The sequence below is a fragment of the Manacus candei genome, unplaced genomic scaffold (assembly GCF_025592945.1).
Source record: "Manacus candei isolate 608988 ecotype Guabito, Panama unplaced genomic scaffold, ASM2559294v1 h1tg000010l, whole genome shotgun sequence".
Taxonomy (NCBI): domain Eukaryota; kingdom Metazoa; phylum Chordata; class Aves; order Passeriformes; family Pipridae; genus Manacus; species Manacus candei.
In genome coordinates this window covers 1563479-1587300 of record NW_026138058.1, presented here as the reverse complement: position 1 = coordinate 1587300, position 23822 = coordinate 1563479, and the positions used below count along the sequence as shown (strand labels likewise).

General features: G+C 39.5%; 1 protein-coding gene across 1 annotated transcript; it reads left to right on the top strand.

Moving 5' to 3' along the window:
- The first annotated feature begins 71 nt into the window (after positions 1–71).
- Positions 72–22549, top strand: SLC35D2 (solute carrier family 35 member D2). The gene is made up of 12 exons (XM_051777389.1): positions 72–324; positions 3099–3132; positions 4729–4815; positions 7567–7634; positions 10091–10162; positions 11860–11928; positions 12968–13070; positions 13809–13901; positions 15550–15617; positions 16367–16445; positions 18139–18221; positions 18808–22549. The coding sequence occupies exons 1-12, from the start codon at positions 194–196 to the stop codon at positions 18908–18910; spliced, it is 990 nt and encodes a 329-aa protein (XP_051633349.1). The 5' UTR covers positions 72–193; the 3' UTR covers positions 18911–22549.
- The last annotated feature ends 1273 nt before the right edge of the window (positions 22550–23822 follow it).

The following is a 23822-nucleotide window of genomic DNA, read 5'->3' as shown; positions in this document are numbered from 1 at the left end:
CCCCAGAGCGGCGCCGGGGCGGCAGCAGCGCCCCCTCGGGCGGGGCCTGGAGCCGCCGCTCCCCGGCGCGCCCGGGCCGCGCTGCCGCCGCCGCGCTCGGGGCCGGGCCGGGGCGGAGGAGCAGCAGCAGCAGCCGCGGGATCAGGAGCGGAGCGGGGCAGCGGCGGGCCCTGCTCGGCCCCTCCTCGCCGCCATGAGCGCCGGGCAGGCCGCGGGGGAGGCGGCGGCGGCCCCGGCGCTGCCCAGGGTGCTCTCGGCGCTGTTCTACGGGACGTGCTCCTTCCTCATCGTGCTGGTCAACAAGGCGCTGCTCAGCGCCTACAGGTGAGCTCAGCCTGCAGGTGAGCGCCGGCCAGGCCGGCCCGCGCGGTCCCGGCCCGAGGGCAGCGCTGCCCCGGGAGCCGGGCCGGGCTCCCCGGCTCGGACCGACCCGTGCCAGAGTGTGCGGGCACGGCGGGCCCTGCCGGGAACGGCGCGTCCCGCGGCTCTGCCTCCGAACAGACTCGTTGCCTTCCTCCTTCTCGGGGGTAGCCAGAAATGAAAAGTGAACTTCGTAAAATTGCTTAGTCACAAAACCACTGAAGGACTCTTTGAGTTGACGGGGCTAATTCCCATCGTTCCTTATCCCGTGATGTGGAATCGTTGTGATAGTTGGCATCGTGTACCACTGTGTTAACTGCAGACTTCTTGCACTTTCCATTCTCTTGCAGCTCGGGAAACAGAGGAACTTGAGCATTCCTCTCCAATTCATATTTGCCAATCTGGATTAATACTTGGATTTCGATGATTCTCGTGGGTCCCTTCTAACTCAGAATATTCTGTGACTGTCCTGTGGCTGTGATTTTTCTCACCATTAATATATTTTACTTTGTCTTTGCTCTAGTGTTTTGTGGTTTGGCTCATTATGTACCAAAATCAGAACAAGAAAAAAACAAAAGGAAAAAGAAAAGTTTAAAAGCCAAACTGGCTGTTATTTTCTAACGTTCGCTGCTGTTGGAACACACAGGAACTGTGTATAACATCTCTCAGTATGCAGATGGAGAATGGCCAGTTACTGCCATACTTTGAGTAGTTTTAACTTGATGTACATTAAGGGGGGGGGGAATGGAGACACTCAGGCTTTTCAGGTGTTCTGCTTGAGTTTCTGCCTTCCTAACTTTCGAGTATCTGAATCCAGGGATATCCAGGGACCTGTGATGTGGATACTAATTACTATTATTAATATACTTAGTATTATTAATATTATTAGTATTACTAGTAATTAGTTCTCTAGAACTAATAATTTAGTATCCAGGGAACTACAGGCTGGTCAGTCTCCCCTCAGTGCCTGGCAAGATCACAGAGCAGGTCCTCCTGGAAACTATGCTAAGGGACATGGTAAATAAGGAGGTGATTTGGCTGCACAAAGGGCATATCATGCCTTGACAAGTTTGGGGGCCTTCTACAACAGGATTACAGCAGTAGTGGATGAGGGAAGGGCACCTGGACTTGTGCGGGGTATTTGACCATGTGACATTCTTTGCCTCTAAGCTGGAGAGACATGGATTTGATGGATGGACCACTGGGTGGATGAGGAATTGGCTGGATGGGCACAGTCAAAGAGCTGCGGTCAATGGCTCAGTGTCCAAGTGAAGAGTGATGAGTGTTGTCCTTGGAGACAGGTGCTGGGACTGGCACTGTTTAACATCTTTGTTGGTGATGTGGAGGCTGGGATCAAATGCACCCCCAGCAAATTTGTGTAGTTGACACACTGGAGGAAAGGGATGACACCCAGAGGGACCTTGGCAGGCTTGAGAGGTGGGCCTGTGTGATGTTCATGAAGTTCAGCCAGGCCAAGTGCAAGGTCCTGCCCCTGGGTTGAGGCAATCCCAAGCACACATACAGAATGGGAGGAGAATGGATTCAGACTAGCCCTGGGGAGAAAGACTTGGGGTTGTTTGTTGACAAAAAGCTTAATATGAGCAGGCAATGTGTGCTTGCATCCCAGAAGGCCACTTGTATCCTGGGCTGCGTCAAAAGAAGCATGAGCAGCAGCTCCAGGGAGGGGATTCTCCCCGCTCTGCTCTGATGAGACCCCACTGGATGACTGTGTCCAGGTCTTGGACTCCCAGCACAAGAACGAGCTGGAATGAGTCCAGAGGAGGACCACTAAACTTATCACAGGACTGGAGCACCTCTGCTGTGAAGACAGGCTGAGAGAGTTGGAGTTGATCAGACTGGAGAAGATTCTGAGACATTATTGTGACCTTCCAGTACCTTAAGGGTGCTACAAGAGAGCTGGAGAAGGACTTTTTACAAAGGCATGTAGTGATAGGACAAAGGGGAAAGGCCTTAAGCTGAAAAAGGCAGGTTTATATTAATGTTAGGAAGAAATTCTTTACTGTGAGAATGGTGAGGTACTAGAACAGGTTGTCCAGAGAGGCTGTGACTCTCCATCCCTGCTGTTCAAGACCAGGCTGGATCAGGCTCTGGGCAACCTGGAATAGTGGAAGGTGTCCCTGCTCATGGCAGGGAGCTGCAGCAAGATGATCTTTAAGGCCCCTTCCAATCCAAACCATTTTATGTTCTATCCATTCTTTCAGCTAAAGCTAACTGAAGCTGAAAGGAATGGTAGGATTTGGTAGGCATATAGCCCTTTAGCAGACAAGGGATGTTTCTACAACATTTACCCAGGAATCTGATTTTCACAGAAACATATTACAGGTACATTTGGACTGTAGAGATAAGCTTCCAAGTTAGGCAAGTGCAAGAGATTTAAGTTACTATACCTTCTCAGAATGCATAATTTGTATGTGAGGCCACTCAAAAAATGATGCATTGTTAAGAGTTCACTGAGTGTGTTACCTTCACTTACAAATGTCCCCCAAACTATTAGCAGTTTAGAATTGACCGCCTGTGCATTTCCAATATTATCTAGATTGTGTTTTGCTGCGTAAATAAAATATCAGGACTACAATAAGCGTAGCCCTGGGCACTTCTGAAACACAGGCCCGTCATTCTGTCAGTTGTTGGTTTTGGTATTAAATTTAAACTTTTTTTTTTCCCCTGATTATTGTTTTTCCATTCCTCAGTATTAAATATCTGTCAATACTTTTCAGCTTCCCATCTCCAGTGTTCCTTGGAATCGGACAGGTATGTTCATGAGTAAAGCGTATTTTACATATTCATTATTTTATAAGTTAAACTAATGAAAATAGAGTTAGATTTCAGAGGGCCAAAATCCGAGTTCTGCTGAACTGCTTGTCTTCTGGATTAGATAGACTATAAGGAACTGTAATTTGCTTTATGGAGAACTGGGAAGTTGTAAGTTCAAGTCAAAATTATTGCCTGAAAAGAGTCACGTAAAAGACTGGGAATGCCATTTATTTCTCCTTACAAAGTTCAGCAATTAAGAGATCAGGCCTTCAAAACTGCCAAGGTTTGTTCTAGAAAGTGCATACATCCTGTAAGAGTCCTTGAGCATTTGTGGATTATATTAGATATTGCCCCTCTTTGTAGCAAAACCATGTATTTCCTCATAAATATGTCCCTCATTTCCTAACAGTTTTGCAATAGCACCAGCACAAAATTTTGATTCTCTGCTGCTTTATTTGCAAGTCACAGTACTGCAGCAGAAATGTTTTTTATTGTTTTTGTTGTCAGTAGGCATCGCAATAAAACAAAATAAAAAAAAAGTTCAAATGTTTGCAGGCATGGTCTGTAAAGAAGAATGTGTGACTGGGGTCACTGGGAAAGATAGAGCCTTGAAGCAAGCTTTTTTTTATTTAGGCAAATACATTTTAAAGAGGATTTGCTTTCTGCCAGGGTTGCATGCCAGGGGGTAGTGAGGAAGAGGTTAAAACAGGGTACTACAAGCCTGATGTCTCTGCTGTTCAGTACTGGAGACAGCAAAATGTCTTGTAAAGTTTTTGTGAGTGGGAGGGAGAATTTTACACATCCACACTGCTCAAGGAACCTCAGATCATGTTTCAGTGGAAGACTACAAAATGCAGCAATAATCCATGTGATGCTATGGCTTTGTTTCATTGCAGAACCTAAGACTTAATGGCATTTCCATTTTTTTTTGTTGACTGATCCTTCCAAGATTTCCCTGTACACTTTGTGAAGTGCGTAAAGTATGGTATAACACTTTAGTCTGCAGAACATGACTCCCCTGCGTTCTCTAGATAGTCAACTACTATATTTTTGTATAAGGAAAATTTTACCATTTTTGACTCCCTGAGGACAGCATTAACACTTGTGGTGTGATATGTGATTGCTAAGATATTCATCTTCATTCTGTCTATATCTGTATTATTTCTCCCTGATATTATCTACAGACTGATCAATGCACAACCACTGTCTTTCATTAGCAAAAAAAAAAGCTTTAGGAGTGGTTTTGCAGACTAAACAACTCTTTGAGTAAAAATCTTATGGTTAATCTGGGATTGTGTCCTGTTTTATTTTTCAGCTCCCTCTCAACATGCACTGTTTCACAGAGTGCCACCAATTTTCTTCAGATAGGAAAGTGCATGTGTATATTTTACTTTTAAATAAATAGCTGGCAAAATTGGTAAGAATAAAGTTATTTCAGTTTGTTAATTGCATGCTGTGTTGTTCTTTGAGAGAAATACAGAATACATAGCATGTGTTAATTGCATGTAAAGATTTTCTATGAAGCAGTTCTTTTATTCATATATTACAATTTTGCTCTTACATGACTTCTTTTTGTTTTTTCTTTTTGTTTAGATGGCAGCCACTATACTTATCTTGTATGTGTCAAAATTAAATAATATCGTTCACTTCCCTGATTTTGACAAAAGTATACCTGTGAAGGTAAGAATTAGGTATGTCTTGATATTAATAGCAAGGAGTTATTTCTTATAGTGGCATTCTTTCCTATGCAGACAAAAAAAATTACATTTGTTTGTCAAGTGGGATTATTTGTATCTGTGTTTTGTTTAATATTGGATTTGATAGTTTTAAATTCTTTTCAATATTCTTGTGTGTTTGGGCTGTAGGGATGAGCTCTGTTTGCAGAGAAACCTGGTGCCATTTGGTTATGGAGTAGATGGGAAAGCGTGCTGTACCTTCATACAGCTGGATGAACTCTTTCATATTCCTCAAGTGTTTTCCTGATGTATTGTGGTGGTTTGACAGCTCTCTGTGGGATCAGTGGGAGATATGAGTTTGTGAAAGACTTTTGCACACAGCATGAAGGGGGAAGGGCTGCTTGGAAATCTCAGTGGAGCATGTGATGAAACAATAGGAAAAGAACACGTGATAGACCAAAAGCCTGAACAACAGTTGACTCCAAATGTAAGATTTATATTCCGTAGGAGGGGCTAAGATAATGCCCACTGAAAACACTGTAGGTAGCAGCTAGGTGCATTGTACAGACCTTAAGTGTATATGGTCTAAAGAAGCAGGCCAGAGCAAATAGGAAAGGATCTCCTATTACCTCAGTTTGGGAACTAGGATGTGAAATGACTGCAGCAATGACCCTTGTAGATTTTTGCACCAATGTGCAATGTTGCTGGAGTTTTACTCTGATACATTAGCCCATGAATTTGGGTCTTGTTCCGTGGTGTTGGTTGGTGTTTGCTCAGAGGTACAGAGAGAGTTTCCAGCTCTGCTGCAGGGCTCAGATATTGTGTCTTTTCTGGCCAGCATCTTCATTGCAGAATCTTGTCTTGTCCATGTGAGGTTTTCTATGGATGTCTTGCAGACTTGTTCATTCTTAATGCAGGTTGAAATCATTGGCATTTCTGCATGTAAAAAGTCTTGGAGGAAAATCCGTGGTGTCAATCATAAAATGGACAATCCTTCTTTATTCCAGAGTAAGAAAGAAGAAGGTTTTCCAGAGGAGAGCTTTGAGTTCCACATATAAGCAACTTACTGAGACCTTGAGAAGTTCCTTCCCTCCACCTCCCTCAGTCCCACTGTGCTCCCTCTCTGCTGTTGCCTTCACTTTAATGTCAGGACAAAGGCATTAGCACAACACAGTTCCCATTTTCTTTATCCTAATAATTTCTGTCCTTTGGAAGATTTCCCTGAGTGGACTGGGAGCATCCAGCACTGGAGCACCCAGGACTTGCATATTGCTTGTGGTGCTGGATTTGACCAGTCACAGTGAATCAGCTGGATTGCTCATTGCTTGTTCCTTTACTTTTTAAAGGACCCTTAGACCAACTCTTCATCCTTTTGACAACTTCTGCTTTGACACTAAGATAACCATTACTTTTCACTCCTGAAATGGTTTATGTCTTCAGTGCTTTCAGCTAGAGTTTTAAAGTAGTGAAATGCTTATTTTAATGATGAAGCTTTGGAGTTCTTGACCCTTTTTAAGTATATGATTTACTTATCTCTGGTCTTGTGCTGGATGTTGTAATTTTGTCTTTATAACGCATGAGTTTTAGAGGAAAGATAATGTAATGTCCTCTCTTTGTTTGGTCTATATATGAAATAAACCAAAATGTTCCAAAAAAAATCTACAGAAGAGATAGTGCATTACAAAATTTTTGCAAACTTACGTTGACAAGCTGAATATTTATTGTTACTTATGCTCCTGCTTTCTTTGTAGTCCTAACTTTTACTGTTACTTTCACTCAAAAGTTAACTTCAATTAACTATAGTTAACTTTTACTTCACTTTTCTTCTCACTTGCTGTAAAAGAAATGCAGAATTTTTGACATAGATAAAATGCAGCCCACTTCTCTGTATGCTTTTCCAGCAGACCATGTTTTATCTCCTGAAGCTTGTGTAGGAACAGCAGCAGTTATTAGGATAGAGGTCTGTTTTGTCTTCCTGCCATTCCAGCTCCACCTGACTGATAGTGAATGGGACTGACTGCACACGCTACCTTTGTCCTCATTGATCACTTTAGTTGGTTTTTATCTTCTGCAAATTCCAGCTTCACCCCTTCTCTGATACTACAATTTTTCTGTAACAGGAAAATTCACAGCTTTGAATTGCAGCTGAGTATTGTGTGAAGATCCCTGGCTTCTTTTCTTAAGGCTCTGAAGTTCTGTTATGTTTTCTCTGTATGCAAGTCAGTCTCTTTATGCTAGAAGCTATGATGGATAAAGTTTAATTTATCCCTAAATACTTATCTTTCCTTTCTAATGTCTTGCATAACGTGATTTGTTGGGTAGATCTAAAACATTGTAACTTCCAGGCTTACTAATATATGTGGAGTCTGTAGAGAAGCACAGCATACTTACAGTTTATTCATTGTTTTATGCCAGCTGTTCACTTGCTTATTTAGCTACTGTTATTAGTATTTATACCTAAACTTAAATATTAGAATGGGTATTAATCTGAGGATATAGTAATTAAAATAAAACTGACCAACATTTACTCTAAATTGCAACTCTTTTAATGAATCAGTGAAGCTGTGGTTGTGAATGGTCACATAAATGTGAGCTGCAGATGAGTTTGCAGCATAGTCACATTTTTTCCCCTCAAAAAAACCCCTCTTTCTTGCTAAAAGTACATCTGATATGGGTACCAAATTCTATTAAGTAAAGTTTCTCAGCAGTGCTTCAACACATAATAATCTGAGTTGTGCTTTTAATTTTATCACAGTTGTTTCCTCTGCCTCTGATTTATGTTGGAAACCACATAAGTGGATTATCAAGTACCAGCAAACTCAGGTACAGTAAATGGAAATTATAAGTAGACTGTTTTTTGTCTTGTGAGGTAAAAGACTTTTCTCTTGTGAGGTAAAAAATAAATACTAAAGAAGAGCATTGGGTAGGGCCTTAAATGCATGTGGTGTCTGTCTGTCTCTCTAAACCCCTTGTGCTATTAGGAAATTCTTACCCAATCATTTGATCTGTTTACAAGGTGTCTGCTTCTTTTAAAAGGAGTTTAGCCAGACCTGTACTGCCATAAAAATCACAATTTTTCTATGTGACCATGAAAGTGCTTCCACTTTGCCCTCACACTCAAGTGCCCAGCTTTTCATGGGTATCCTAACCAGAGAGCTGGAAAACTCCTAAGATGTTTCTGAAGGAAGAAGCATAAGTTAAAGAGGTGTAGCATGATGTCATTGCAGGTGTTTAGGAATCACCAAGAGATGGGAAAACTACTGTGTAGTGGGGTGGTCGTAGAGCCCCAAAAGTGGGTTGTTGGGGGGTATTGCTGAAGGGCTCCCAGACTCCTGTGTGCCTGTCAGCATGGATTAGTGAGAGTTGCTTCCACACTAGTGCTAAAAAGGTGCAAGTTATGTACCCAGCATGCTGTAATAGATTGAATGACCAGATTTCCTGTGGAAGAGGAATGCAGGAACGTGGTGGCTGCATCAGGACTGGAGGATACAGCCCTGCCATTGTGGTGGTTCTTTATGTGTTACTGCAGGCTCCTAGGGGTTTGGTTGCAAGCTAAACCAAAACAGGGAGTTTTGCAGGTTTATTGCGTTTCCTAACTTTGAGAGAGATGCTGGGAAAGAAAATAGAATCATAAAATCATAGAATTGTCAAGGATGGAAGAGACCTTTAAGATCATGAAGTCAAAACTGTCAACCCAGCACTACCACTATAACCCCTGAACCACTAAACCACATCACCCAGAGCCTCTTGAACACCTCCAGGGGTGGTGACTCCACCACCCACCTCCCTGGGCAACCCATTTCAATACCTGACCACCCTAACAGTAAAAAAATTTGTTCTAGTAGCTAATCTAATCTAAATCTCCCGTCTCACCTTAAGGACGTTTCCACTTGTCCTCTCACTGCAGGCACAGTAGAAGAGACCAGCCCCCATCTCACTACAACCTCCTTTCGGGTAGTTGTAGAGAGCAATGAGGTCCCCCATGTATGACTTTTAAGTTGTTTACATTTCTTTTTATTTCTTTTTATTGTTTACATTTCTATTTATTAATTCTCTATAATTAGAGAATTAATTTTTCCTATCTAGGAACACTGGATGCCTGATTCTGCAACTTTTTGTTGTATGCATTCAGAAATTGTTCCACTGAAGTGACTGTTCAGGCAGACATAAAGACTTAGGCAGTCCTGTCCCTGGTAGCACTTCAACCATTGTGAATATGAAAGTAGTTTCAATCCTGTAAAAGTTTGATTCATGGGTTTTTCTTTCACTTTCCCTTGACTGTAATTTTAAATGATTAGTGTGGTATTCTAAACATAAGTGCACTATCTCCCTCTCCCGTGGCTGATATACCTCTCTTAGATTTACTATTCGTAATTAATTTTTATAACAGAAAAGTAAAAATGGCTGCAGCATTTCTACCATTAACTTTTTGTTACAGCACATTCTGTTACGATATGTGAGATTTGTTTATGCTGTGGAATTCTCCAGCTAGTTTGGGTTGTCTGGAAGGTGTAGACGATCCAATGCATAACTCAAAAATATCTCTTTCAAACTGATTAAACTCTGTGTTAGGATTTGTATCATTTATTAATGCAGTTGGTAGTAACTATCTTAAGCAGAGGATTAATTGGTCCATATGGCCATGCTGTCAGATTTCCAAAGTCAGATGCAAGTGTTTTCTCAATCAAAAAGATTTCCAACTGCATTACTTCATGAAGATCAACCATATGTTGCTCAAAAGTGACAGTTTGGTAGTTGCAGCTGGTCCCACCTTTCATGTTTCTTGTGCTTGCTCTGATTTTTTTTCTCATGGATTTGTTTTACTTTTTTGAAGGTACATCTTGTTTAATAAGCATGGTTTCTTTGTATTTTATTTCTTTTACATGTTTTCAGAGACAAGTTTATTGTTCATCCTCTAACTTTATTATAGAAATAATTTTCGCTTAACCCTGACCATGAATTTTGAAAAAAAAAATAAATTTCATGGGGTTATGCTAGGTAGAAAATATCTATTAAATTCCATTTCACTAATGCAGAGGGACCTTTAGAAGGTAACCAGTTGCACTGGTTTACAAATTATCAAAGCTTGTTATTTTTCAGTGATTTAGTTATCTAATTTGTGTCTAATGTCAGACTGATGCTAAGTGATTGGATATTTGATTTGGTTTTTTACTGCTGGACTGATGGTTCCATCCTCTGTTTAGCAAAATAAGAATTAGAACATAAGAATGTTGTTAATCTGATATTATGCTTGGATTTTTATTTTGTTTTTTTGACAGTTTGCCGATGTTTGCAGTGCTCAGGAAGTTTACCATTCCACTTACTTTACTGCTGGAAATCATCATACTTGGGTGATCCTTTTTGTTTTGTTTTGTTTCTTTTTCATTTAAGATACCTTTATTTTAGATCATATCAAATGGATTACTTGTGACAGCTCATCAGAATATTGAATGAGTGATTTTTACTGACAAATAGAGAAAAGCAAAGAAAGTGGTGTTTTTTTGAAGACACAGATACATAGATTTTAGTGAATGCAGAAAAAAAAATAATCTTGCTTTCATTTACACATCTCTCTTGGCTGTTGCATGGGATTCATGTAAGCAGACACAACTTAGAGACTTTTAGTGGTTATGTTTGTGTCTCATCTGGAAGGCCCCTAATCTGCAAACGGCTTCAAACAGACAAGTCCTTCTGTCTCAAAACAGTGGTGATAGTATAAATACATCTTATTTTGTCTACAACTTCATAGTTCTATCCACATGGCTGGTAGTAGATTAAGATGAAGTCACAAGGGGAAAAACAACTTGCTGAAGCTGAACCCAGGCAACAAGAGAGTGATGGTCAAGCTTTCCAGAAAGCCCCCAAGTAGACTGTCATCTCCTTTTTACTGAAGCAGCAGCTGATCAGTGTGATTCATATTTGGAGATGCTCTGGTATTCTTTGCAGTTGTAATTTCTCACAGGGAAAGCACAACTTGCTATCTTCTCCTGTGGGCCTGAAGACTCCCACAAACACGTGAGAAAAACATGTCAGTGAGATTGTCATATGTGTTCAGCTGGACTACAGCCATGTGTCTGTGAGTGCAAGCAGCATCCTAACATCCCTGCTAAGGGAAGCTTAGGAGCCTGGGACAGTGTATTTCCTCAGGGCTGAAGATGAAAGGACTCCAGAGGGTCTGTGCAGGTTTATGTCAGGCTTTGAAAAACAGTCAAGGTATGGCTTGTTACTGTTGAGAGTCATTATGATCAAAGATTGTTATGTCCAGAGCCTGCATATAGCTTTATTGTTGGGACTGTGGTCCACAGCTGGGCTCCTTTAACACACAGGATTTCTCCAAGAGCATTTTTCCAAGAACACTGTACATTTTCTTTTGATGTATCTCCTCTCTCAGGCTAAGGACAGACTAAGGACTAGGGAGATGTCTCTAAGGCATATCACATGTGGTGCGAAAAATGAGTACTTAAGGCATTTCCAAACAAAGTAATGTAGATATATAAAAGAAAGAACAGCTTTACATTATGCTTTTCACTGCTTTGTGGCAGCACTTTGGTAGTGAAGAATATCATCAGCTCCGTGCTTTCCCTTTCATGCACAAAGTTTCAGTTTGACTTCAAAATAAGTATCTGTTTGAAAAACAGTCCAGATAATGTGTTGTAGGGCATCCTCCCCAGGAAAAATGATATGAAAAACTAAGTGAGAGATACACAGTGATTTTCCCTTACTGGGTTGCTGCAAGACACTGAAATATGTCCATTATGAATACCAATACACATTTATTCCAGTGCTGTTACTTTAAATCTTTAATATTTACTGCTGTAATTACCCAGTAGCAGAATGCTCACAGTGCTTTTTCAGTCTCTGTTCTCAGGGGCCAAGGTCTGACAGTGTGGCACATGGGCAATCACGTTGCTTCTGCAAGGTTATCAAGACTTTGCCCTCCTGTTAAATGTTCTGGGACTACTAATTGCTTTGGAGCTTTTCAGACAGACAGCCATTTAATCTCCTCTTCAAATAATGAAAATGTGAACTGTCTTATTTTTGCCTACAGGAAGTGGTACCCACTGAGTATTATAGTCAGCGTGTTTGCCATCATTCTTGGGGCCTTCATAGCAGCTGGGTAAGGTTTTAGATTGTTATATGAAGCCATTTTATGAGGGGAGGGAAAACAGAAGGGTTTTTTTCCTGGTTTAGTTCCAAGTAAACCTAAGCTTAGATCAGTTACTCCGGAATAAATTGATTTTTAAAATCTCTCTGCTGACATCACTGGGAGGTGCAGGAATACAAAGGGGAAATTCTGGTTCCTGCTGGAAGTATTTGGGTGCTTCTATTTTCACCTCTAAGTTTTTCCATGTTTGCAGGATCATAAATGAAGCAAGCTAAAGCTGTGTGAGGAATGTTGCTTTTATTTCATGATATCAGTGTATTTTAATATTCTTAGAAAAAGATATATTCCTGTTCTGGATAGAAAGATTGATTTTTTTGGTTGTCAGATATTGAGTTAAGTATTGTCTATGTTTTTAATCACTGTGAATAAGTTCAATTGTGAGATTAAGTTCACAAAGCACTCATATGCTGTTGTCCTGTGCTTTCTTTCTGTTTGAATATTCCTTTACCTAATTGGAAATGTAATGGGGTTTTTTGTTTGTTTCTTGGCTTTGCTGTGTACAAGGGTAAATAATTTCCATGTGAGGTGACTCAGATAGAGCCATGTCCTATTAAGTGAATTACCCTATATCCATGAGGTAACTAGTCAAAACAGAAAGGATGACAATATGTCTGGCCTGGCTGTAACAAACCATCAGACTTTATTCCCTAGCTACTTTTTGTATTAAAAGTAATAGGTAAGTATACTCAGTAATAATTGGAGTGGTTGTCAGGGTTGAGATGGGTGGAATTTTTCACTGAATGAAAATTGAACATTTCCTGCCACTTTCACACTGACTGCTGGGAACTCTCCAGTGGCTCATTAGTGAAGGTCCTGGGCTGGAGAAATGTAGAGTACCTTGACTTACAAAGAATGCTTGAAGCAAAACCTGTGACTTGCTGCTGTTGTCAGGATTTGCATATCCTCATTTACAGTGTCCGTCTAGGTAAGCAAGGCAATGCAATGCATTGCATGCTGTTTGCTTATTTACAGTATAATGTTTCTTCCCCAGGTCTGATCTGTCTTTCAATCTGGAAGGCTACATCTTTGTGTTGCTGAATGATATCTTCACAGCAGCAAATGGAGTTTACACAAAGCAGAAAATCGATCCAAAGGTAACTGTGGAGTGATTAGATTGAATTTAACATTATGACAATGCAATAACAGTGGGTTACTTGTTATGTAATTTTATGTACTTAACAGTTACAAACTAATAAAGAGTTTCATTTACTTTCACATTTCCGTTGATATATGCGTCTTTAATACAGAACAGCCTGGGAAAATTTGTTATTTGAATCATTGGCCAGGCTTAGGTAAACAAACAGTATATTTTTTAGTTTGTCCCAGGTCTCCTAGGCAGAGTTTGAGGTTACTTTAAAACCTTGCTTTTGGCAAAAAAAAAAAAAAAAAAAAAAAAAAATTAATCCAAACCATAAATTAATCATTCACATGTCAGACTTCATTCATTTTCCTGTTACGTGTTTTCATGGTTAATTTGCAAGAGATGGAATGAGTAATCCCTTGGCCAGGTAGAGCCTTATGTGGAGTCCCAAACAAAGCAGTTCTGGACCAGTTCTTTGGGAAGTTCTTGACTAGCTGGCATTGTACAGAAACTGTCCAAGGTATAACAGAGCAGTCATATTGTGCTGGGTATACAGACAAAGGGACTGAAGTGGAAATTAAGCTTAGTACAAAACAATGAATCCAAGGATCACAAGGCTGTGTTTTAAACTGAAATGTATTATGTCCTGTCTGCTCATTGACAATAATGTCAGGAAGATTGCCAGAGTCATATGTAGTATTTTGCTCCCAAGTGGCTTGCAGTTCCAAACACCATCTTCCATTTTTTGCAGGAGCTGGGAAAATACGGTGTCCTGTTCTATAATGCTTGTTTCATGGTGGTTCCAACAGTTATTATTAGCTTTTCTACTGGAGACTTTCAGCAGGTAAGTAGCGGTATTGCATATCTCAGACTGATAATTTTGTTTAGTTTAGGTTTTTTTCACTTGGGAAGTGGGTGGGCTTTTTGTTTGTCTCTAAAGAGATAATTCTACCTCTATGTTATTGACTAATATATGAAAAGTGTGACTTGGACTTACCCTTCACAGGTAGGAACTTATGATTATTTACTTAATAAGAAGGTGAATTTGTGTGGTAGTCCTCATATGAGGTTTTGTTTAAGAACTAATATATGTTTTTTCAGCTAGAGCAATTTGGTTGATAATCCAGCTGCATTGTGTGGTTTGCCAAATGCTCTAAAATGAAATGGGAAATACACGGACATTTCCAGTCCTTCTCTCATTTTGGTGTGCAGGACAGATTTCTGTTTAGTCTTAGTCTAGTTTGATAACCTACATTTTGCATTCTCATAGAATGACAGCAAGACCCTCCATAGTTAATCCTGATACAGTATCACAGTCAGCATGTCCTGACATATAAAGGATCAGACCAGAAGGTTTGTGTTTTTCTGGCTCCCTCATAGACTCACTGAGTTGCCTTTTTCTTAGCAGTAAAACGAGTCTAGTCACTCACAGTCTTTTTTAGAAATGTTTGAGATTTGCTACTGAAAATTCTTTGGAGGGTCTCATAAATTGTTGCTATGTTCTTTGTTGTATGTTGTTGTGCCCTGGACTTACGTGATTTTGTCATTGTGTTCCTAGAAGTCTGTAATAAGTGGAAAAATTATCATTCCCTGAAAGTGATGGATTTAGGTCTGCCGTGAATGTGAAATCTCTTTGTACCATCAGTCCATCATGATCTTGAGCCAGTTTAGGAGAATGCAGCTACTGCCTTTCTTGGAGAAAGGGCCCAAGTTTGTGTAGCTGCAAGGTTTGAACTGCTGTTCCAGCACACAGGGCTGGAGGCATTTTGGGGGACCTGGGCAGGGAAGTTTAACTTGTTGCTAAGTTTGCTCCATGGGAAAGATAAACAATGTGCTGTGGCCACTGCCTGATTTGGGGCAAGCAACTTAATGCTCAGTTACCTGAAAAGAATAAATATATATCAGAGAGATCCAGTTTGCCTGTTGTGTATTGCATTGGCTTGGTCACTCAAAAGAAAGTCCTGTTAAATGATGCAGGTAACCGATGTCAATGTGACACACAGAAATTTAATCACAGAAAAAAGGGAGAAAACGGAAAAATACTGACGAGAAGTGGACAAATTATTGTAGATAACACATGTAGATAACACATCAGATTTTCAGGCCAGCTTTTATCCTAGCAGAACTTATTGTGTTGCTCCATCACAGACAATGCATAGCATATGTCTTTTGCCAGTCAAAACATCAGTACCATGTCTGTGTGATAAGCACATTGCTTCTGCTCCTCTAGCTAGTTCTGGAACGTTAGCTACCACCTCATGCGAACTGTAGTTTTTGAGTGTCTCATTATTCACTTCTCTTTTACCAGCTGGTCCACTATGAGGACAGTTAAATGCATTGAACTGTTTCCAGTAGTAGTATAAATGATTCATAATTTTAGTATGAATTAAATGTATTTTGTGTTTTTTCACATTTTCATATTAAGCATGTTTTATGTGTGTTTACAGCTGATTATATAGCACATAATTCTCTCTCTTTTTTTTTTTTAATAGGCAATACATTTCCAGCACTGGACAAATTTTTTATTTCTCTTTCAATTTGCTCTTTCCTGCTTGTTGGGGTAAGGACACAGGGGAATCAAGCAAAATGTTTTTATGACAGTGTTTCAGATTGCAGATCTCAAATATAAGACTCACTAATAAGTTATGTTAGAGTTCAAAGAAAATTTTTTTTTTTTCCCCCAGGCTTCTGTTGTGTCTTTTAAGTATTTCTGATGTTTGAAATAACCGTTTCAGTACTATCTGTGTTGTTGACCTCACAATACAGTGAGGTAACAACCTGATATTTAGCTTTGTACTTTCTGTACTCTCTCTTCTATCTCTCTTCTGATCATTTAAATGTTTTGCAGTTAATGACATGTAAGTCCTTCAGTATAGGAACTGTTTCAGTGTGTTTGTTCTGTAAAGTAGCTGGGGAACGTGTGGGAGACTCAAAAGCAGTGACCCAATGCTTTGTTCCTGCTGGAACTGCAGAGTCAAAGGAAGAACAGAAGAATGAGTTGCATCTTGTTTTCTCTTCCACACATCACCAACCAAGGGGTCAAACTAATTTCAAGTACTGACATTTAAAAAGCACAGAGAAGAGGGATGGCTCTGCTAGAGCTCAAGCATGTATTTTGAATATTCTGGATACATACCTCATTAACTTAAAATACAAATCCACAGGTTTGGGGGGTTTTTTTAGGGTTTGAAACAGGTGGGATTGAAGATCCCAGAAAAATACTGATCCAGAAAATGTTGAACATCTCAAAGTGTTGCTAAACTTCTGAGCTCCCTGGGAAGAATTTATAAAATTTTCTCTGTTATTTAGGTTTCTCTTGATGTATTCTACTGTCCTATGCAGTCATTACAATTCTGCACTCACAACGACAGTAGTTGGTGCCATCAAGGTGAGTTATGGAGCAGAAGAGGGAAACAAGAATGCTCAAATAGACAGGGAGGAGCATTGGCTCAGCAGTGATTCTAATTATACTCCTCTGAGATGGAAAGTCAAAATGAGAGCTAATAGTGAGACACTGCTTGTGCCCAACAGGGTCACACCACAGAGTGACTTTGTTCTCTTCCACTGAAGCTCATGTATACCCTAGAAAGCAATGTTAGTGTTGGTTTATATTTTGTTTTTCTACGAGAATAACTCGAACCACTTTAATTTAAAAACATATATTTAACCACATTTCATCAGGTACTACCTGCTTCTGTTCTTTTGTTAGGTTATTGTGTGTTAGTCAAGGTGGCCTGCTGCAAATGCAGGCGAACTGACACAGACTAAGCTGAAGTAAGAGCATATTCCTTTTTGTTTAACTGCCTCAGCCTCTGTGTGAGAATTTGTGTTCCAGCTGAATGGACTATTTCCTTTTGGTTTGTGCAAATTCTGGTCAATTTGATCAGCAGCAAAACATGCATGTCTTAAAAAATTGGTTTCTTAAAAACTCGGTGTCTTTACAGTCTGTTTTCTTTGACATGGTTTAATTTAAAACCAGTGCAGCTTCCTTGGTGTTGTTGAGGCCAACATGTCTGAACTGGGAACATCTCTGACTGCCCAGGCACCTGGAACAGCTTTAGCAGGAGATAAAACTGGTGCAGTTGTGGGCCAAACACTATCAGAATCCAAACTAGTTAAGGCACAGCAATAACAGTCCTCAAGGTCATCCCTTATGTGGGTGGCTAAGGAAAACAATACCTCCAGCATAGGAAAACCTGCAAAAGGAGGATGGTACTGCACTTTTTCCAGGGTTTTTTTCCCTTTTTTGAAAGCTGGCAAGATTAATGTAGTGGTTTTCATTCTGTGGCCCTGAAAGTGTTCTTTACATTTTATATGTCTGCATATATGAAGTCAGAGCAACATAATTTCTATTTTCTGAGCTGTGATAGTCCTTGAGACGCTTCGTGCAGCTTTATAGTTGAGAAGCAGGTTATGATGCAGCAGATACCAGCAGAAGCTGGTAGGAATGATGTTGTTGTCCAGACCAGGTGCTAAAACATCTGAAGGCAACAAAGTGTTGGTTCACACAGTTCTACAGCTTTCTTTCTATTTTTAGGAGACATTTTTTCCAAAACTTGAAGGGGGTGGGTGAGAGTTTGAACCTTTAACTTTAAACTGTGCCTGTCTGGAACTGATGCCCAGTGCTTTCAGTGCACATTTCGTTGGCAAAGTAAGCAGATAACCTTGTTAAAGTAATAATAAAAGAATTTTATTGTAACTTTGAAGTGTCCTTTTTATGCTTGAGAACCCAAAACTCACTTTTAAGAAATGGGATTTAAAGGGAACCTTCCAAAGATTATAAAGAAGTAGATTTCAAAAGGTGGCCATAGCTCCATTTTGCCTAATATCTAGTAGCTGATTTTCTTTTTTTCTTTTTTTAACCCAGAAAATCACTCTCAGAGCATTTAGAAAACATGCTGATTTTATTATTCTGTTTCATTGCTACATTATCCATAAGGCTGACATCACATGAAAGGAATTTAAACACTGATTTTAGAGTGGTCAGTAACAGAGTATATCTGTTTCCCTAGTTGATATCACTTATATTCATGGGGATGAAACCTGAATTAAATAAATGCATGACTTTTTTTTCCTTTCAGAATATATCCATCGCTTACATCGGAATGTTGATTGGTGGAGATTACATATTCTCTGTGTTAAACTTCATAGGCCTAAATATTTGGTGAGTGAAACTTGAAAAGCCTTTATTTGTTAGACTGAAAATCTCTCAGTGTTGTTGTTTGGGTTGTTTGATTTTTTTGACCTGATGAAGCACTGCCTCAGGATGTAAAAGTACATTACAGTTAGTTAGACACATTTTATCATGTCTGTTTTCAGGCATTGAATCGAACTGTGGTAGGGTCTTAACTGTGGAAGTATTAGTAAAACTGTGAAGTTTTACTGTGTGGGATTGAATTGATTTTTTTTTTAATGAGCAGCAGCTCTGAGCTGCGAGGCTTGCAAGCGAAAGCCCAGTGGTGTAGGAAGTGAGAGCACTGACTGACTAAGTTGTGCACATTGAATATAAGTTCTGACTCGTGAGCTGTTGCTTTTGTGCTTGGATGAGCTGTTACATCTGTGTGTATGAATCTGTGTGAGCAACTGGTGATTGATCTTTGCCTGCTCAGATGGCTTACCTAGCTCTGAGGCACTCCTAATTTATGGTAGCTGGTGTTCTTTAATCCTCTGGAAGGAAGGGTTCATACCTATGAAATGGCATCTGTAACATCAGACATCTCTGACACTGCTGTTCATTCCCTTTTCTTTAGCATGGCAGGAGGACTGAGGTACTCATTTTTAACATTGAGAGGAAGCAGCCAGCCTGCACGACCTGGGGATGAAGAGAATGCACTTCCTGCCTCAAAGAGTTAGCCAAAGTGCCTGCCTTGAAAGGGACTGAAGATACAAGCATTGCTGAGAACTTAAATATGTGATGGGACACATTTGGAACTAGAAAATCTACCTCGATTGTCAGAGATGTGATTCATTGGCTCAGAAATGTTCTTGCACACCATGTTTTTTACATATAGACTAGTTTAATTTCAGGGTTTTTTTTTTACACCACAAGCCAATTTATAGGAAGGAATGCTATGAGCAAATCTCAAGCTGTAAATTTCTGTGTTTACCTGTGTTTGGGTGCTGTTTGTACTCACCAAGATCAGTGTCTGCCGATAGTCTCTTGAGGCAAAACTCCCTTTAAAGACCATGAAGCCTGATTCACCATTGCCTTATGCCATGTGCAATCCTTACTGTCAGTGAAGAGATCAAAAATCCTGGTGGTGCAGACTGTTTTCACATTTACCTGTGTGTGGGTGATACAGAACATATGGGGCAAAGAGGATATGTTCCCCCAGATTGTTTCCTGTGTTAGTGTTGACTAAAAAATTGGGGATATGTCCAAGTGTGTTCAGTATACATTGTGTAGGCATTCCCTTTCAGTCTTTTCTTCATGCTCAATAACACCCTGGTGCTCTGCTGCAATTGGCACTGTTAGAAGTGAATCCTCATAACTTTGCAGCAGGATCAGGGAGAGCAGGAAAATGACAGAGGATTTTTTAGTATTTAAAGGTGTTTGTGTGTGTGTGTGTGTGTGAGAGAGAGAGAGCAAGTACCAAAAAAAAGTAAATCTGTTTTTGTTTACGTGATTTTTTCTTTTAAAATCACCATCACCTCCTCTGATATTTTGTCTCTATCTTGCTGCAGAGAAGTGATGCTGATATGTACAAACATAGTAGGGAGGGGAGACTGATTGGTATATGGGAGACTAACTCGTGTTTAAAATGAGAAGAAAGGCTCAGTGTCTTGTTGTGTCTTTATATATATACAGTGAAAGCTTGTCTGGTACTAGTTTATGCTTTGAATTCTGAGCAAGAAATCATTATAAGCCTGGGGATTGCTGGAGTAGGCACAGTCCACACTTGTGATGGTCTGAGTTATCATCTGGGACAACAGTGACACTGCTCTGTATCTGTGTTTCCTTCTTTGAAAATACGGTTGACAATGCTTACCTGTGCCTCTGAGGATAAAGTGTTAACCTCTGAAAACATGATAGAAGCACTGCAGCACTGGAGGACAGCAGAGTAATTAATCTTGTTGAAAGTCTCAATTCCCTGCAAGCACGAGCCAAGATTTTTGAAAATAATCAAATCAAAAGAAGATTTTGGAAGACTTTGATGTGGAACCAGTGTAGTCTAATGACTTGTTTGATCCCCCTCTGAATTAAAGCAGAGCTAAATCTGAAAAGCATTGCTCTGTGTGTAGCACATGGATGACCAGTCTGGATTAGGTTGAAGAGATGTGGGTGGATCACACCAGAAGCTTCAGGCAATGAATGGGCTTCCCACTGCCTGCATGGATGCGAATGGCAAGTGAAGCAGTGACTGAAGATATTGCAAGTGGAATTTAAGGGCACAGTTGAAGTGAAAAGAGAAATCTGAGCTCTCCCAGCTGGCTAAGAGATGTGACTTGCATTTTCTATCTGTTGAAGGTCTGGGGAGGGAAGGATTTGCTGTAAATATTTTAAGAGTTTTTAAAGATTTCCTTTATACTTAAAAAGCCTTCAATATTTTTGAGTGCATTCTTTTGTAGGACTGCTCTTTTTCCAGATCATCTCTACCTCCACAATCCAAATTATTGAACCTCAACCCTCTGCAGTGAGACAAGGCATTGGAAGGTTTTCATTGATTATGAAATGATTATGAGTGCCATTTGATTGCAATACCAATGAACAAACAATGGCACCTGCTAAATAAGATGTAGTTCCCACCAAGGAACCCCTACTGTGTGCATTGAATTAATTAATATTTTGCTGTACCTTTTATAAATAAAAATATATGAATTATGGTTTTAATAAGTTTTTTGATTTTTTTTCCCCCCTGTGGATGGACACCTGCTCTCAAGCACATGCACAGGACAAATATTTGCTTTCTCTATAATCAACTGCTGTAACATCCTTGAGGTAGTTTCATTGGTTCATTCTGTACCACAGTGGAAATTACTTTATTTAATTCATTGTTCATGTAAAATTTTTGAGGTCCTTCAGATTTAGACTTCTCACCTAAAATACAGACCTGATTTTCCTAGTCTTTATGATAGTATTACTCAGAATTATTTAAAAAATACATTTAGGAATAACAACAAGTTGGTACTATCTAGAAGGACGTGCAAGTGCTTGCATACTTTCACAAAGCAACTCAGCTTCAGTCACTATTTTCCTCTGTATCTGCAGAGAGAATGCAAAAGATGAAAATTTGCTGGTTAAAACCCTGAGAATATGGTCTCAACCAGGCACAATATTGTGTCAGAATTTAGGCAATTACAGAAAGGGCTGTTTCATTCAGAACCTCAGAAATTGTGTCTTTCAACTGATAAGATAGGAATTTAAAACTCATTTTTGTTAGATACAGCTGTTGATAGTCCTCACCTTTTCTACAGATTTCATATTAATGAAATTAAGGTTTCAAAAATTATACTGGTACCATTACAGGAGTCGAGGTATATTTACAAGGGAGCATACAAAGAAAAACAGTAACTGGACTAGCAAGGAATATTGTCCTGTACCTTGATCTGTTCATACTCTAAATTTTATGGGGATTTCTTAGCAGTGGCCTAGCTCTAGTGGAGTGAGATTAAGAGACAAAAAAATATGGTCACCCAAAGAACTTCCTCTCCATGCACTTTGTAAAGTTCTTGCAGTGATTCCTGTGAAAGTCAGAGAGGCAATACCTCAGACAAAAACCTTAGAGTGGGCTCAATAAACAAGTCTTCACATTCTTAAGAATTTATTATTTTTCCTCTCAGTATCTAATTTACTACTAGGCCCCTGAAGTTCCATAGTCCTATCTGAGACTCCTTGTCAACCTTAGGAAAACAAAAATGACAGGGTAACAGGGAAGAGTGGAAGAGAAAACTGGCAGCTATGGAAGTCTGTGTTTTGAGTCCATCATCAAATTTAAGGGATTGTTAAAATTATTATTATTATTATTATTATTTTAATTTAGAGGAGGTATTCAGCATTATTTTTGCGTATGGAAAACAGTGAACCTTGTTCAAATTTAAAGTATTCCTTGAATAGGGAGTGATTCTTTGGGTAATTTGTGGTTGTTTACCTTCTTTTAAAATTTGACTGGCCTTACCTATGAGGTAAAACAAAACTGGAAAAATTAAGACAGCTTTAGTGTGAGGAAACTGGGTTGTTGTTAAGATGGTAATGATAATTTTATCTTCTTGTTTCAGATAGTGTTACCTGACTTGTGATCTTGTAAAGCATCTTCATATTGTGGTTTTCTGTCTGAAGGTGTCAGTAACATGACATGTTAAATTTTTTGTTCTGGTTTCAGCATGAACTTGCCCTGGAAATGTCTGGGCTACAGCTTAACTCTTCACTGGAAGAAGTGGTATTGATCTGTGTTATCCCCAAGGTTTGGAGTATTATTTTTCAGGGTTTAGGTTTAGACCCATCTTTGATCTCTGTGAATGTTAAACAATGACAATAAAAATATTTTTATTTTTGTTTTCGTGTGGTTTTCCAGAAAAGGAGTGAAACTTTCGCTCTAAGGCAAGCACAAGAAATCATTGTTTAGTTTGGATTTTTTCAGTAGTTTACAAATGGGGTTGTACTGTATCAATGTTATTCTAATCTAAACCCTGGATATTCCTTGGAAAAAACAAAATCATGTGGTTTGATTAGTCTTCTCACTTCTGTCCCTTCAGAACAAAACACAGTTTCTGCTAACTATGGTTTGCTTGATTTCTTTTCCTTTTCTCCTAAAACTTTGGGTTTGTGGACCTGAAGATTTTTGATTGCTTGGGGAGAATAGAGAAATAGTCAAAGTGGTAACAGCTCGCACCCTGAGGTGTAGATGGGAATTCTCTCCCTGTTCCTACTTCTGATGTTTTTTGCTTTTCTGCAAAGGCTTTCATTTTAATAGCATATCCTTAGTTTCCTGGTGTGTGAAGCAACCAGTTTATGTCTAGCATACGTTCTCTGCTTTTCAAAGTAACTTTTCTTTGCTCCAGTGTGTTTTTTTTCCAAAGTGGTGACCTCTCCTTAATGCTATCATTAGTGAGCTGAGTGTGCTCTAGCCTAAAATCTTCAAAGGCTGCAACTTGGCAGTGCTTTTTATAAAGATAATGTGCATTTCCATAAAATAACAGAAAAGTTTAATAAACACCTTCTTCTTCCCATTGATCACTGATGTCTTTCTTAAGCTTGTTAGATGATCAGTGTGAAGGAAGAATGAACAGGTACTGCAGTTTCTGAGTCCCTTGGCTACAGATGTTGCTGAAAGTGGCTTCTTGTTAAGAAATGACCTGAACAGTACACTCGTGCTTCATTCCTTCCTCCTGCCTTAGAGACTTGGTTAAATATACCTTTAATTAGCACATCTCACAATGGATTAATAAGAAATTAAATCCACACCTGTGCAGAAGACCTTCCTGAATACCAGATGCTTCCGAAGCAGCGCATAAATCCCATTTTTATTGAGGTGAGGCAAGGACCTCCCTTCTGTGCATGACATGAGGAGCAGCATGTGGAACTTTCTGTGTAAAATCTTTGTTTCCATTGAAGGTTGGGAGACTTCTTTCCTTTATGATCTGTTTTTATAAACAAAGTCTTCTGGGCCCAGTAAAATTCACAAGTCTTGAACAACTCTGTGTATCCTGTGGCACATGAGATTCTGAGAATCATGAAAATTAAAGTCGGCATATAGAAGCTTGTTTCCCAACAGACTCTTTCTTTTCATTTCCAGGTCTGCTAAGCAGGTAAAGATTCACCAACTGC

What these genes read in the sequence shown, in the direction of transcription:
- SLC35D2 (XM_051777389.1), top strand. Translation starts at nt 194, where the DNA reads ATGAGCGCCGGGCAGGCCGCGGGGGAGGCGGCGGCGGCCCCGGCGCTG. An exon ending in GCTCTTTCCTGCTTGTTGGG is followed by an intron (nt 15,618 to 16,366) that starts GTAAGGACACAG and finishes TCTGTTATTTAG; the next exon opens with GTTTCTCTTGATGTATTCTA. An exon ending in CAGTAGTTGGTGCCATCAAG is followed by an intron (nt 16,446 to 18,138) that starts GTGAGTTATGGA and finishes TTTTCCTTTCAG; the next exon opens with AATATATCCATCGCTTACAT.